Below are 17,720 nucleotides of genomic sequence, written 5' to 3'. Positions count from 1 at the left end.
CAAAGTACTTTCAAAAAAATTCATGAATGCCAGGTTAATAACTCCTGCTATATTTCACTAACTATATTCAGCTGTAATATAAAATAATCTTGAGAAAATCAGGCATGTTTACATATTCCTTAACAAGTGATTTTCTGAGATGTTAAATTGATGTTCTCTTTTGAAAACAGTAGATAAGGGTCAGAGTAGAAACCTCAGCTCTTATTAGGTTGCAAAATAAAAGTAGCATGTCTGAGTAGCATAAATTAGATGTGATTTAAGTCACAAAGCATCACATAAAAACTTCACAGTTTGTTTCTACTCAGCACTGATGAAGTTCTTTTAATTTTATATTCTCCATTGAGCCAGGGATGAAGACTAGACGTCATTTGAAAGAAAAAAAAAAAGATTTAAAAGTATTTTAAAGACCCAGAAATTTTAAAAAAAAAAACACAAGCATGTTGTTTAGAAAAACACTTTAGATTTTATCCAACCACCTGCCTCCAACCTCTTTCCCTTCCAGTGAGCCCTTCATTAGCCTCAACCTGGCCTCCAGATGGATCACTTTCATCTCACTCCTAACCTCCATTTTCATGCACTGATTCAGCCCTGATCCCTATTTCCTGGATTTATCTTTGACCCAATTCTTTCTCCAGTACTCCAGAGGTCAAAGCCCAACCAAACACCAAACCCATCCACCTCATATTACTCCCTGACCAGACCCCCTGCTCCTGCATGCCATGAAGTAAAATTACTAGGCCTCACAGAACACATCACCACCACCTGCCATTAAGTTGTACTTAGAGTAAGGACCTTAACAATCTAATCCCCTGTTTCCTTCAACAGCCTTCTCCACAATGACTGATACTCTCTCTGAACTTATTTCTCAATTTTTAGTATATCCTATCCCCTAAAATCTCCCTAACCCAGTGCTTCTGAACCTTGGACTGCCAGTATACAAACACCATTCCCCAACCCCAGCTTCCCATTCCTATCTCCCTCAACTCTACCCCCTTCTCCCTAATGTGCCACTCAGATCTACCTGCACTTTCAACTGTCTTCTCTGGAATCCAATCTCCATAATTAACAAATCTGTTTCATCTTAAATCCGTTCCTTTCTCACTCATGCAATCTCTTCACACTCGCTAAAACACAGTTCTCTGATGATGACAATGAATCCCTAGATAACCTTTTCCAATACTAGGTGTACTTTTGTTCATAGCCCACTATTCACCGGTCACATTGGAAGAGTCAAAATACTCCTCCTACTTCCACCTCTAGACTCTTCTCCCTCCTGCCATCTCACAGCAACCTTTCTTCTTTTGAGGTTCACCTAATGCAAATTTATCATCCAATCCAAATTCTGATGGACCCCCAAAATATTGCCTTACCTTCCTCAATAAATTTAGTGCCTGGCTTAGTCTTTCTCTGAACCTCACCTGCACATTCATACTACAGGATGTCAATATACTGATGCTCCCTCAAACACCTTATCTTCCCAGTTCTTTAAACTACTCAATTCCCACACAGAGATGGTCATTCTCTTGTTTTTGTCATTACCCACAAGTGTTCTACTTCCATGTTCATGAACTCCAAAATTCTCTGATATGATCATAATCTTTCATCATTCCACCTTTCCTTATGTCTTCCTTGCAAACCCTAACACTGTTTCTTCCTTCAGTTCTTCACAGACCATCCATTACCCCTGCACTGACCATACCTTCCTCCTTCCCTTTCTTGATCCCTTGATGAATCAGTTCTACTCTACATTATATTCTACTCTTCAGTCCTTTGCCTCCTTCTCTTACCAGCAATCATACCTTGCTAAATCCCAACCTTAGATAACTCCAACCACCTTCATGCCAGTTCACATTCTGCTGAACAGAGCTAGAAAAAAAAAAACCATAAAACCATTCTGACTAGACGGGTTACAAAATCTCAACTTAGATCTCACTGCAGCAAGGCAATTCTTTCACACCACTGTCATCAGTCTGCCTTTCCACATATAACACAGCAGCTATTCCAAACCTATTCATTTCTCCTCAAGCTTCCAATGATACCCCACCCTCTTTCAGCTGAGGAGCTTGCCTCATACTTTACTGAAAAAAAAACTGAGGCCATTTGCTGAGAGTTCACTCTTTTTCCCTCCTCATCTCACATCACTCAGATGTATTCCTCCAGTATTTCCTCCTTTACTACTCCTCAATAAGCTTTCAACAATCTCTTGATCTCATCCCCTTCAATCTTCTCCAGCAAACTGCCCTCTCTACAATCCCTCCCCACCCCCCAATCTTCAATATCTCCTTCCCTATAGGTTCCTTCTCTGAGGCCAACAAACATATCTAAGTCCCATATCCTTAAAAAACTTTACTTGATATTACTCTCCCTGCCAGCTATCATACTATATCTCTCCTTCCATTTTCTGCTAAACTCCAGTAATCAACTCTTCCCTCAGCAGTCTTCTCTTCTCCATATCTTCTCTTCTCATTCAGTTCTAAGCCTTCTGACCTCATAATCCAAATGAAACTGCTCTCTCCAGTTACCAGAGATCTATTAATTGGCAAATTGAATGACCTTTTCTCAATGTTCAAACATTTTAACCTCTCTGCAGCCTTTAACACTGTTGATCACTCTCTCCTATCTGTTTTTGTGTCTTTGCTCTCTCCTATTTCTCTGGTTAGTTCCTTCTCAGTCTCCTTTGCTGTATCTTCACCCAGGTTGCGCCCACTAACTCTGGGTGTTCCCTACCACCACCACCCCCAGGCTCTGTCCTAGGTCCTCTTCTCTTCTCCATCCATACTGTTTCCCACTTAGTGATCTCATCAGCTCCCATGGACTCAATTATCATCTCTGTGCAGAGGATTCTCTTATCTATGTATTCAGCCTTAATCTATTTCTCAAATTCCAATCCTGAATCAGCAACTGCTTTTCCAAAAGCTCAAATTGGATGTCCTACAGGCATCTCAAACTCAACATATCCAAAACAGAATTTATTATCTTCCCCCAAAAACCATCCTCTCTTCCTAAAACTGTGATTATTGTTGTTAGCACCACTATACTCTTAGCCACCCAGGTTCAAAACCTCAGTGTTATCATCAACTTCTCCCTCAAAATCGCCTCATTTATGTAATATGCATTCAAGTCTTGTCATTTCTACCTTCCTATTTCCCATAAACCCCTTCCCTACACACATAGCCACCACACTAATAGAGGCCCTCATCACCTCATGCCTAGACTCCTGTACTGGCCTTCTTATTGGTCTCCTTGCCTCGAGTCAATTTCAACCCTTCAACTCAGCTGCCAAAGTGATCTTCCTGACACGTGGATCTGTCCATCCTCTAGTCAATAAACTCCCTATTACCTCTAGGACCAAATATAAAATGTTCTGTTTGGTATTTAAAACAACCTGGTTGTTTCCAGTATTCTTACACTTGATTCCTTTGCATGTATTTTACAATCCAGCTACAATGACCTCCTCATTTTCCTCATATACACAATACTCCCATCTCCTGGCTCAAAACCATTTCACTGGCTATCCCATCCACCTCCCAAACTTTCTAGCTTCTTCTGAAAGGCTTTTCCCTGTCCATCCCCTCCCCTCTCTCTCTGCCCCCCTCGACTGCTACTGCCTCCTCTCTGAGATTAATTTGCATTTACACTCTCTATATGTTATATACACAGAGATTTTTTTGCATGTTATCACACCCATTAGAATGTGAGTTCTTTGTTTTAATGGTGACTTAAATTCCATAAAAATAAACAAATAATTTCCAATATGTTAACTTGGGAAATGAAAATTTTACAAAGCACACGTACTATACAAGAAGCATGAGACCTCTGAGGCTTTAATTCAGAATTATCATGACTTTATGGGTGTGTATCAAATATATAATAAAATGTTAATGCCCCCTCTGTTGGAACAACACCAATAATGGCTGTCACTATAAAATAAACATGTTTTAAGATCCAACTTCATGGAAACCCTTTACATGCCACTGGTTCCCTCTGAGAGACAAAAAGCAAATATTTTTCATGTTCACTTCACTGCTAAACTTCTAAAACTTCACTATTCCCTTCATATCAAACAGTGGTACACAAGTGAGCATAATTTGTATTTAAATAGTCCCCATTTTTCCTCAGAAAGAGACAATGTATGAGGGTTTAAAGAAGTGAGTGGACAATTTTATTGCATTATACTTTTACTCCATTTTTATATTGTCGTTTTACCAAGTAATTATATTAAAATATAACTATAAAATTGCATTGCACATGTATATGTAAATTTCTTGCTTTACATGCATAACAAAATCATATAAAGTGAAAGTCTGTCTCTCTAAAGCAGAGATTTTCAAGCTGAGGTTAAGAAAACCATGAACTTTTAAAAATATTTTTAAAACTGTATTGATTTCCTTTGCAATCCTATGTATTTTATTTAATGTATATAAAAACATCATTCTGAGAAGGGATCCATGGACTTCCCCAGACTGCCAAAGAGGTGATGAGTATGACCGCAAAACTTTTTGTACTGTTTTCCCTTTTGGCTTTTTTTACTTATTCTCTTATGGAAAAGTAGTGTCTGTAGTTACTTTCGGTACTGAGGAAAGTTGTTTTTTTTAAATCTAGTATAATTTAATAGATGTACTATCTTTTATATCTTGTAACTTGCAAAAAATCAATCAGAAAATCATTTCCCATGGGTTGTGCCAAGTTACTGAAATTCCTAGAGAGAGTTAAACATATTAATTCTTTTACTAAAAAGTTTAGATAAAATTTAGTAGGATAGTTTAGTGAGAATTTTGTGGAAAGTAAAGAGACAAAGAAAGGAACATAGTTCATTACTTCTAACATCTACTGCTCAAAAAAGAATTGCCTCTTGTCTGGACTGGTTTTTACCTTCAAAATTGTTTTAAAATAGCCTTGTATTAATATCCTGTGAGATGTGAGAGGAATTTACACAAAAAGTATTTCACAGTTAGAAGTAAACTATGAAAACATTAAACCAGTTGATTGCCATGCAACTGATCCAAACTATTACAGATGCACTATATGACCATGAATGACAGGAGTCATTCCTTAAACATTCATTAAATGCCAACTATGTGGCAGGCACTTTTGCTGGGTACTGGGGATACCAACTATGCTATCAGTATCATATAACTCTATCAGTATAACCACTTAAAAAACACTAAAATACAAGATTCAAGTTTAACTTTGATAAGTAGTTACTAAGTTGAGAAACATATATCTTTATTTTAAATAAATTCTATGACTCTTGCTAATGTTTTCATGATGACCACCATCCTTTATCCTAATGTGCATTTTAAATATAAGAAAATATAAAATATTTGCTTTTAAAATAAACGTCAAGTTCCTGGAAATGTAATAAGCAAAAATTCAAATTCTAAAGAGCCTTATATGATTTACAAACCTTTAGGTTCAGTAACAGACCATCTTACAAGAGAACTGTCTTCACTTCTTTCTTTTTCTTTAGTCAGTTCACTTTGTTTTGCAAAACTATCACTTGGATTCTTCTGGGGCTGTGAACACCTGAAAAACAGAATTATGCTGATTCTAAATTCTCTTCAAGCCTGGATAAATTTGGAAGCAGTGTGGTGTATAAGTGGAGAGACTGCTAGACTTAGAGTCAGAAAACCTGGGTTCAGATCCTGTCTCTGCAACTTACTCTGTAATTAGTGGGCAAGTTGTGTTAATCTCTCTGGGCCTCAGTTTCTTCATTTGTAAAATGAAGGGGCTGAACAAGATGATATCTAAAATACTCCCCAGCTCTAAACCTATGATCCCATGAATAAGTGTGACACACAGAAGTCGTATTGTCTAATTATATAAGAGGGGTGATGGACTAGCCCAACGGTCCTCAGTGGCACCTCTCACAGCCTCTCACAGATCTTAGGGATAAAGTAGTAAGTATATTGGGTTAGAGGGAAGTGGACAGGGAATTATCCAGAAAGGAAACTATGCATATTCAGTCTTCAAGAATCCATGGTCTCATACAAAAGTTTTAAGTTTATTTATGGCAGTGAAAAAAAAATGCAAATAAAGTAGATAGTGAAGAAGCTTTTACTGCAAGCCTCGGTTTGATTGCTTTCAAAATCAAATTCAATAGCATACTATTAAAATTGCAGGAGCAGCCAGTGAAGATGAAGATGTGACAAATAAACATGTTATGAAGAAAATCATTGAAGAAGGAGGACACACTGATCAACAAATTTTTAATGTGAATGAACAGGCTTAGTCTGGAAAGGAATGCCTTCCAGAATTTATATTTCTAAGAAAGAAAAACCACCAGGATTTAAAGTGTCTAAACACTGCCTAACACATTTATTGGAAGGTAATGCAGAAAGGGATTTTAAATTAAAATCAGTGCTTGCTTATCTTTAAAAAAAGAAAGAACTACCTCTACCCCACAAAGAGGCATTATTTTGGCAGCTTATAAATATAACTTTTTTAGATTGGATTTTGTAATTCACTTATGAATTTTAAATTCTATGTATATAAATCTTTGCCTTTTTTGATGATCAAATTAAAAATTACTTTTAAAAACCAGTACAATAACACTTTAGTGTAACAGGACAATTGTGACATGCCCTTGAGTTTGCCATAATGATCTTTTTTAAGAGAAGAGTATGTATTTTAACTAACTTAGTCCACTGTGGAATTTATCTACTTTTTTAACCTGAAGAATGTTGTCTCTCCCAATAGAATGTAAGTTCTATGAGGACAGGGATTGTTTCATTTTTGTCTCAGCACCTCATATAACGCATGGCACACAGAAAGCCCTGAAAAATTCTTGTTAAGTGAGAATTAATAATAGCTATAATTTACACATAAGTTTAAGGCTTGCAAAGTGTTTCACATATATTATCTCATTTGAGCTTCACAGCAATCCTATAAGGGAGATGCTACTATCATTCTCATTTTACAGATAAGGAAACTCTGAGGCTGAGTCTGAGACTTGCTCAGGGTCACACAGCTACTAAGTATCTAAGCAGGACTTGAACCCAGCTTTTCCTGGCTAGTCACTATTTACAGTCTAGTGCTAGTACTAGTCTAGTACTCTATTTACAGAGCCACACACAATAAAATAGTATAAAGAGTGAGAGATTTCCTCAGATGGAAAAATAAAATAGTTACTTCAGGAGAAATGAAGATCATTATTTGATATTTAACACTAAATCACAAATATAACAGAAACACCAAAAAGTTATACTATGGTTACATTTCATTTCTTTAGAACAAAAAGTTTTAAAATATGTAAAATCACCAGCTAAACTGACAGCAGGCTAATGTCCAAAGACCTGAAATATTACTGCTCATGTGTCTTCCCAAATGATTCAACTGGTTCAAGTTGGTTATTGCTATTCTCATTAGAAACTGAACAAATAAATGCTAAGTCTGGGAAGACCTACTAAAAATACAGCTTGCATCTGAACATGTCAAACATTCCTGAAGATAAATGTGAATGAAGTTTTATTTGGCAAAGTGTAGGTCATTATTTCTAAGGCCACTGACTGTACTAAAAACTGTCAGATACTATGAAAATTTCAGGTGTCCCCAGTCAACATATTTTTGGCAATTACTGAAAATGCCAAAAGAAAGTTATCTCCCAAAGACCTCAGGAATTAAACTGTATTCACTTCATAAGACTCTTGGTTTTATGAAAATATGAATAAAATGATAAACAAACCAGCATTCCTCGACATCTTTTCAAAAGATTTGTCAATCTGGTCCGACTCAAACTAGTCTACAGCCTTAGTTGGAGTTGATCAAAGATTATGCTAACAGAACACAAATTTCAGCAAGTCAAACCAAACTGGAAAGACTTTGAGTACCGACCCAGAAAAGAAGTGTATGTATGTTATTTAACTTTTGGAGAGGTTTATCATGGAAAAGCTGGTTAGCATGGATTTTTTCTTAAATGTCACTGAAACTCATGAAAACCACTTACAAATCAGTAGAGATTTAAATCATCGATCTTTTAAAATACTGACATAACCTTGCACTTTTTTATTTATACTAAGAGCTTTTGATGTTCATGTTGCATGACCAGAAAGGATAACACATAAATATAATTAAGTCCCAAAGGAATAACAGCTGTCCAACACCATTTGATCTGACTTCCAACTGGAGACCCATATCCTTTGGTAATACCATAGCTGCATTGGTCCTTTAAAAATAACAGGTAACAGGAGCTCTAGGAATGGGTGCATCAGCAGGCCAGAAGAACTTCATGCCAAATCAGCAACTGCAGTGAAGATGATTTCTTGCAGCGGTCTGTCTTGGATGAAGTCAAACACAAAAAGAAGACATGTGGGGGGCCTGGCTAGATCTGATTAACACAAGTAGCTCAGGGCTACATAATACTATCTGGTTGGCAATGAGATGGGCTGGCTTGCATGATATTGACATTAACATAATACAAAAAATCGACCAGAACACCAAAACTTATACCTGATCTAAGAGTGACCTTTCACTGGGTATTGACACCTGTGCAAGGTTAAGGCAGGGTTGCAGTCATAGCCCCATAACTTTTCATCTAACCCTGGAACTGATCATATGAGTTCTCACAAAGACAGGACTAGAGTAAGAGTTGTAAGGCAAGAGAACCGATGTCTTTGCATACACAGACAATCTAGCCATAGTGGCTCTCAACCTTGGACTCTCTTGAAAAAATGTTGAACAACATGAGCAAGGTTGCCACATGGTCAAGATTACATTTTAATGGAGAATAAACCCAAAGATTCCAGCTATTGGGTTTTAGATAGATACTGCTTATCATTTTAAGAAACTCTTTATTCTTATGTTCTTTAGTGCTTGTAACAGGAATGGGTACTGCATTCTGTCAAAAGCTTTTTCAGTATCTATTGAGATAATCATGTGATTTCTGTTGGTTTTGTTTTTGATATGGTCATTTACGTTGATAGTTTTCCTAACATTCAACCAACCCTAATTCCTGGTACAAATCCCACCATATGTAATCCTTACGATATATTGCTGCAATCAACTTGTTAGTATTTTGTTCAAAATTTTTGCATCAATATCCATTAAGGAAACTGGTCTATAATTTTCTTTCTCTGTTTTAGCTCTCCCTGGTTTAGGTATCAGCACCATATTTGTGTCATATCAGAAGTTTGGTAGGTCTCTTTCTTTGCCTATTTTTCCAAATAGTTTATATAGTATTGGAATTAATTGTTCTTTAAATGTTTGGTGCAATTCACTTGTGAACTCATCTGGCCCTGGGGATTTTTTCCTAGGGAGTTCATTAATGGCTTGTTCAATTTCTTTTTCTAAGATGGGGTTATTTAGGCATTCTATTTCCTGATCTGTTAATCTACGTAATTTATATTTTCATAAATATTCATCGATTTCACTCAGATTGCCAGATTTATTGGCATATGAATCCAGCTATTGGGGAAAGAACTCACTATCTGAAAAAGTGCTGGGAAAACTGGAAAGCAGTCTGGCAGAAATGAGGCATAGCCCAATGTCTTACACCATATGCCAAGATTAGCTCAAGATAGACACACAAATTAGACATAAAGAATGATATCATAAACAAATTAGGGAAACATGGAAAAATTACATTTTATGTTTATGGTTAAGAGAAGAGTTCAGAACCAAACAAGGGAGAGAGAGGATCATAGAAGGTAAAATGACTAAGTTTTATTACATCAATGTAAAAAGTTTTTGCACAAACAAAATCAATGCAGCTAAACTTAGGAAGAAAACAGGAAGCTAGTGGGAAATTTTATAGCAAGGTTCTTGATAAAGGTCTTATTTCTCAAATATATAGGGAACTGACCTAAATTTATAAAATAAGAGCCATTCCCCGATTGATAAATTGTCAAAGATTATGATGAGAAGTTTTCAGGAGAAGAAGATCAAAGCTATCAACAGTCATATAAAAAATGCTCTAAATCACTAATAATTAAAGAAATGCAAATTAAAATAGCCCTCAAATGCTACACCACACACAATATATTGGCTAACATGAGAGAATAGGAAAATGACAAATGTTGGAGGGCATGTGGAAAAATAGGTACACTAAATGTACTGCTGATAGAGCTGTGAACTGGCCCAACCATTCTGGAGAACAATTTTGAACTATGTACAAAGGGCTATAAAACTGTGCATACCCTCTGACTCAGCAATACCACTACTAGGTCTATACCCCAAAGAGATCAAACAGAAAAGTAAAGGACTCATAAGTACAAAAATATTTCTAGCAGCTCTTTTTGTTGTAGGAAAGAAGCAGAAATTAAGTGAATGTCTATCAACTGGGGAATGTATCAACAAGTTGTGGTATAGGATTGTGATAGAATATTATTATGCTATAAGAAATGATGAAGGAGATGGTTTTAGAAAAACCTAGTAATACTTAAATGAACTGAGACAAAATGAAGGGAGAAAGAACCAGAACACTGCACACAATAACAGCAATATTGTAACAACAATCAACTGTGAAATACTTAGCTACTCTAATCAATATAATGATTAATGATAGTTCCAAAGGATTCATGATGAAAAATGCTATCTACCTTCAGATAGAGAACTGATAGACTCTGAGTGGAGACTAAAACACTTTGTCTTTTTTTCCTTAACATAGCTAATGTAGAAATGTTTTACATAATTTCATATGAGTATCATATTTCTTACCTTCTCAATGGGTGCTGGAGGGGGTAGAGAGAGGGAAAGAATTTAGAACTGAAAAAAAAACATTTAAAATTTTTTAAACATTTTAATGGGGAAATTATGCATTCTTGTTGATTTTTGGCCAAAAAGGGGGTACTCCCCATCCAATTTCAGGTTCAAGATCAAGAGATTTACTTGATGACAGAGAACACATATCTCAACCTCAGAAAGACAATGGGGTTCCACATTATAAGTTCTTCCAGGGATGGAAGAATAATATCAATATCAATCAAAATGATCAATGATCTAAATAGGTTGAAATTAGGACCCCAGCAAAAACTAGATGCAGTAAATACTTTTATTTTCTCCTGTCTTTTTTCATTTTAATAATGGTGTGGTGTCCAAGAGTACCCTCAGTCACTTGAACAGATCAAAAAGAATGGTAAGAGATAGCATCAAAAAGTCAGTACTGAACCCCAGTATCTCCCTTACAAAATGAGGGGAGTGAATATACTGCCCCTCGTTTTGGTAGCAGTTATTGGACAGTGATTCACGGGGTGAGGCTATTGGCTTCAATTGATCAGGGTAGGTTTTTCCCCTCATTTTTTCAGAGACCAAGCAAGAAATACAAAGACTAGAATTCCACCCCCAATATCTCCCACCAGAAAACCTTGCTACATACTTAAATGGCTCTATGGAGGGACAATCTGGGAATGAGTATACAATTACCTCAAACATTTGGTTCCAACTAAGAGTAAACTCACATTGGTTGTCCACAAAATTTCTTCCAAGGTGGAGATAACCAATGTTCTTTTATCTCTGTGGGTCAATGATCACCCTTGGGCTCCAGAAGGGGAGGAGAGGACTTTAAACCATGCAATTAGATTTGGTTATTTAGTAAACCTGACCAGGATAAGATGTAGTCCATTAACTTTACTGCAGCAGCCTCCACCACTTTTTTATGAAAGAGATCCTTTACCCAGTTTGCAGACTTGAATTATTCATAGAGTCAAGTTAGAATGAGGTCTTGTTGAATGGGGCCAAGAGAACTGGCTCTGAAAACAAGTGCTGTCATCATTGTGGGCATCAAATGAAGCACTCCCCACGTGTCCTCTGCCACTGCAGTGCTCAGGTGAGTGGGGCTATTATCCAACAGCATGATCTCATTTTAAAGAGACTAGTGAAGAATATCAGAGTGCTGGAAACTACTGAGGTTTGGGTAAGTTTGACTGTTTCAGGGTTGAAAGAGGCACTTCTGGCTTAATAATTAGGCTTAGTAATTCTTGACCATAAAGAACCATACTGTTGCTGTCACTGACATTACTATACCTTTTGAAAATAGATATTGTGCCTTTCAATTGGCCAGAGCAAGCAAAATTGAAAAATACAACCTGCATGTCAGCATCTGGCTCAGCAAGGCTGTAGAATGTATAGTAACATGGTGATAGAGCTCTGGGAGGCTGGGATCCAATTAATGATTTGGTACTATTCAAACTGAAAATCATTCCCAGGTATACAAATCTCATGAGGAATTCTAATGGTACAGGGCTCCATTACATGGAGTAGGATATAGAGATATATTTCTGAGTGTATATATATGTATGTATATCAAGCACACCACCAAAGGTAATATGATACAATATAATAATGAAGACAAGAAACAAGGTTATGGGTAAGAAAGTATAGTGAAAGATGGAATGGTAGAAAATTATGAAAGAATAAAATAATTTTGGAGTTTTTGAATATGAACATGGAATACTTGTAGTTGATTGAAAGATCAAGAGTAGTATAACCAGGGGGCAGAGCCAAGATGGCAGCTGAAAAGCAGGGACTAGCGTGAGCTCCCTGCCGAGTCCCTGCAAAAACCTATAAAAAATGGCTCTGAACCAATTCTAGAACTGCAGAACCCACAAAAGAGCAGAGGGAAGCAGGGCTCCAGCCCAGGACAGGCTGGATGGTCTCTGGGGGAGGTCTATCCCGCACGGAGCTGGGAGCAGAGCAGAGCGGAGCGGAGCAGAGCACAGCAGGACCAACTAGACCAGGAGCTGGGAGGAGCGTGCCCTAGCACCCTGAATCAGTGAGCTGCAGCAGTTACCAGACTTCTCAACCCACAAACACCAAAGACAACAGAGAAGGTTAGTGGGAAAAGCTTCAGGAGTGGAAGGAGTTCGCGGTTCGGCTACCGCCCGGGGGGCAACAGAGGTGAGGCAGCTACAGAAGTACAGCTGCAGTTGCTTCCGACCCCAGGCCCACCTGGTGGGAGGAATTAAGTGGCAGATCAGCGCAGGAGTGCATAGCCTGCTGAAGATCTAAGCCCAGTCTGGGTTGGGGGTTCTTGGGGAAGGAGGAGGGCTGGTGTGGCAGAGCTGGCACATCCCCCCCAAACGTGGAACATAGAACTCTTTAGTCTACAAGCAGTCATACCCTGCTGAAAAACTCAAGGGTCAAGTTAGTTGGTTGGGAATATGGCCAGGCAGCAAAAACGCACCCAGATTCAGTCTCAGACTCTGGAATCCTTCTTTGGTGACAAAGAAGACCGAAACATACAGCCAGAAGAAGTCAACAAAGTCATAGAGCCTACAACAAAAGCCTCCAAGAAAAACATGAACTGGTCTCAGGCCATAGAAGAGCTCAAAAAGGAGTTGGAAAAGCAAGTTAGAGAAGTAGAGGAAAAATTGGGAAGAGAAATGAGAAGGATGCAAGAAAACCATGAAAAACAAGTCAATGACTAGCTAAAGGAGACCCAAAAAAATGCTGAAAAATACAATGAAGAAAACAACACCTTAAAAAATAGACTAACTCAAATGGCAAAAGAGCTCCAAAAAGCCAATGAGGAGAAGAATGCCTTGAAAGGCAGAATTAGCCAAATGGAAAAGGAGGTCCAAAAGACCACTGAAGAAAATACTACTTTAAAAATTAGATTGGAGCAAGTGGAAGCTAGTGACTTGATGAGAAATCAAGATATTATAAAACAGAACCAAAGGAATGAAAAAATGGAAGACAATGTGAAATATCTCATTGGAAAAACCACTGACCTGGAAAATAGATCCAGGAGAGATAATTTAAAAATTATTGGACTACCTGAAAGCCATGATCAAAAAGAGCCTAGATATCATCTTTCAAGAAATTATGAAGGAGAACTGCCCTGATATTCTAAAGCCACAGCACCAAATAGAAATTGAAAGAATCCACCAATCACCTCCTCAAATAGATCCCAAAAAGAAATCTCCTAGGAATATTGTCGCCAAATTCCAGAGCTCCCAGACCAAGGAGAAAATATTGCAAGCAGCCAGAAAGAAACAATTTGAGTATTGTGGAAACACAATCAGAATAACCTAAGATCTAGCAGCTTCTACATTAAGAGATCGAAAGGCTTGGAATACGATATTCTGGAGGTCAATGGAGCTAGGATTAAAACCAAGAATCACCTACCCAGCAAAACTGAGTATCATGCTCCAAGGCAAAATATGGATTTTCAAAAAAATAGAGGACTTTCAAGCTTTCTCAGTGAAAAGACCAGAGCTGAATAGAAAATTTGACTTTCAAACACAAGAATCAAGAGAAGCATGAAAAGGTAATCAAGAAAAAGAAATTGCAAGGGACTTACTAAAGTGAACTGTTTTGTTTACATTCCTACATGGAAAGATGATGTGTATGATTCATGAGACCTCAGTATTAGGGTAGCTGAAGGGAATATTCATATATATATGTATATGTGAGTGTATGTGTATGTATACATGTATGTGTGTGTATATATATATAGAGAGAGAGGGGGGGGGCACAGGGTGAGGTGAAGATGAAGGGAAGATATCTAAAAGAAATAAAATAAAATTAAGGGATGAGATAGGAATATATTGAGAGAGGGAGATAGGGAGAGATAGAATGGGGTAAATTATCTCGCATAAAAGTGGCAAGAAAAAGCAGTTCTGTAGGAAGGGAAGAGAAGTCAGGTGAGGGGGAATGACTGAATCTTGTTCTCATCAGATTTGACCTGAGGAGGGAATACCATACATACTCAATTGGGTAACTTACCCCACAGGAAAAAAGGAGGAAGAAGAAGATAAAAAAGGGGGGAATGATAGAAGGGAGGGAAGATGAGGGTGGAGGTAATCAAAAACAAACACTTTCGAAAGGGGACAGGGTCAAGGGAGAAAATTCAATAAAGGGGGATAGGTTAGGAAGGAGCAAAATATAGTGAGTCTTTCACAACCTGAGTATTGTGGAAGGATTATACATAATGATACGCATGTGGACTATGTTGAATTGCTTGACTTCTTAGGGAGGGTGGATGGGAAGGGAAGAAGGGAGAGAATTTGGAACTCAAAGTTTTAAAAACAGATGTTCAAAAACAAACCAAAATAAAGTTTTTGCATGCAACTAGAAAATAAGATACACAGGCAATGGGGCGTAGAAATTTATCTTGCCCTACAAGAAAGAAAGGGAAAAAGGGATGGGAGGGGAGTGGGGTGACAGAAGGGAAGGCTGACTGGGGAACAGGGCAACCAGAATATACACCATCTTGGAGCAGGGGGGAGGGTAGAAATGGGGAGAAAATTTGTAATTCAAACTCTTGTGAAAATCAATGCTGAAAACTAAATATGTTAAATAAAAAGAAAAACAAACAAAAAAAAGAGTAGTATAACCATTTCTGAGAGTTGCTGAGGTGAAGATGAAGTCACTGGAGCTGTTCCTTGTCTTCATTATGACTTCCAATCCCTCTACATCTCAGGAATTTCCAAAGGCATTGCCCCTGTGATGAATACATTATCTTCCCCTCTAAACTGTGACCCCTTGGCAGTCTAGTGTAACTCTACATTACATTCTACTCTTCAATCCCTTATCCTCTTGTACTATTGCCAATTTCATCTTGCTAAAACCCAACACTGAATTATTCCCAGCACCCACCTTCTTCAGCCCTACACACATACTGATGAATAAAGCTTGAGGAAGTCAGGAAACCATACTGGATCCAGTACGAATTTATGTTATCTAATCTTAATGAGGGCCTCAGTACAAGTCAACCTGTCTAACCCCTTCTATATACCTTTCATCACATCAGCTATTCTAAAACTTCTCTCCTCAAGCCTGTAGCATCATCCTTTCCTCAATCCTCTTAGCAGAAGACTTCCCATAACACATTGGGGGAAAATGAGGCTATTTCCAAAACTCCTTCTTCCCTTCTCTTCTTCATATCCCTCTAATATTATCCCCCAATAACTCCTCCTTCACTCCAGTCTCTGACAAAGAAGTGATCCTTCTCCTTCCCAAGGCATCTCCTTGATCCCACCCTCTCCCACCTTCTCTAGCAAATTGTGTCCATTATCACCTCCACTCTCTCTAATCTTCAATCACTCCATATCTATTGATTCTTTCCCTACTACCTACAAACACCCTTGTCTCCCCTATCCTTAAAAAACTCTCCCTAGATACTGGCATCCCCTCCCAACTATCATCCTATATGGTCCCTCCTTTTGTTAGATAAAAATCCTTGAAAAAGCTACCTACACTAAATACCTCCACTTTCTCTCCAGTAAGCCCTTTGCAATCTAAAGTCTGATCTTTAGTCTGAGAGTAGTTGAAACTACTCTCTCCAAAGTTACCAACAATATCTTAATTGCCAAATCTAATGGCCTCTTCTCAATCTTCCTTCTTCTTGAGCTTTCTTCAGCCTTTGATAATGTTCATCACCTCCACCTGCACACTCTCTCCTCTGCAGACATTCATGGCACTGCTCTCTCTCGTTCTCCTTCTACCTGTCTAATTACTACTCAAGTCTCCTTTGTTGTGTCACACAGACTAGTTGTAGCCCAAAGTCTCTGTCCTGGGTCCTCTTCTCTTTTCTCTCTATACTATTCTCACTCCGTGATCTCATCCTACAGTTTCAATTATCATCTCTCTGCTAATAACTATAAGATCCATATACTGAGCCTTCATCTTTCTCTTGAGCTCCAGCCCCACATGACCAATTTTCTATTGAATATTTCAAACTGAATGTCTCATAAACATCTAAAATTGAACATGTCCAAAACAGAAATCATCATCTCCTCACTAAATCCACCCTCTTCTGAGGTTTCCTATTACTCTCACAGGCACCACCATCCTCTTAGTCACATAAGTTCTCAGCAATGGCATCGTCTTCAACCTCTCATCTTCCCTCACACCACACACTCAATTAGGTGTTGAATCTTGTCATTTCTAACTCCACAATATTTTTCATATATGCCTCCTTTTCTCACCACTCACACAGCAACCACAGTATTTCAGGCCCTCACAACTTCTCACCTGAACTGTTACAATAGTTTTCTAACTGGTTTGCCTGCCTTGTCTCTCCTCCACTCCAATATATCCCCCATACAACTGCCTAAATGATTTTCCTAAAACTCAGGTCTGACTATGTTGCCTTGCCCTGCTTAACAAACTCCAGGGGCTACAAGTATAAAGAACGAAACAATCTCTACTCTCAGGGATCATCCATAGTAAAATGTAATGAGTACATTTATAAGCATATGTAGCCAAACATAAAAGCCAATAAATACAAAATATAGAAAATAGTTAAATACAAGGTAGTTTGCAAAGGAGGGTGAGTCCTAACAATCTAGGGAATCAGAAAAGGAATGAAGAAGATGATGCATTAGATGCACCTTAAAGCAAGAGAAGAATGCTATTAGGCAGATTAAGGAGGAAATGCACTCCAGGCCATGGGAGAATGTCACAGCAAAAACAAGAAGAGGTAAGGAGACAGGAGAAAGGGTGCTGTGTGTGAGGAACAGACTTATTCTTTGGCTGGATTGAAGAGTGCAAGGAGGAAAGTAATATCTAACGATGACAGAAAGACAAACTCCAAGATAGTCCTGAGGCCTAGAAGCAGATGACCAATATATTTTGACATAATCCTTCTGTTTTTGTTTTGTTTTGTTTTGTTTACTATAATACCTATCATAAAGGGCTTGCCTTTTACCTACATACCTTGCTATAAAGCAAATCATCTTAAATTAGATCATATTTTAACAACAACTTAGAGAAGTAGAGCATTACCTGGGATACTGAGAGGTTAAGTGACTTGCCAGGGTCACACAGCCAGTATCAGAGGC

General features: G+C 38.0%; 1 protein-coding gene across 1 annotated transcript in view; it reads right to left on the bottom strand.

Annotated features, from left to right (window-relative positions):
• The window catches only part of SENP7 (SUMO specific peptidase 7), a 161,139-nt gene that overhangs the window by 69,358 nt on the left and 74,061 nt on the right, over positions 1 to 17,720 (bottom strand). Inside the window, exon 7 of the mRNA XM_036745023.1 lies at positions 5,408 to 5,526. Coding sequence (XP_036600918.1) covers positions 5,408 to 5,526 — 119 coding nt within the window. The remainder of the gene's footprint in view (positions 1 to 5,407; positions 5,527 to 17,720) is intronic.

Source organism: Trichosurus vulpecula, chromosome 2 (genome assembly GCF_011100635.1).
Source record: "Trichosurus vulpecula isolate mTriVul1 chromosome 2, mTriVul1.pri, whole genome shotgun sequence".
Taxonomy (NCBI): Eukaryota; Metazoa; Chordata; class Mammalia; order Diprotodontia; family Phalangeridae; genus Trichosurus; species Trichosurus vulpecula.
The sequence above is the reverse complement of the archived record's forward strand: the minus strand, read 5'-3'. Positions and strand labels throughout refer to the sequence as shown.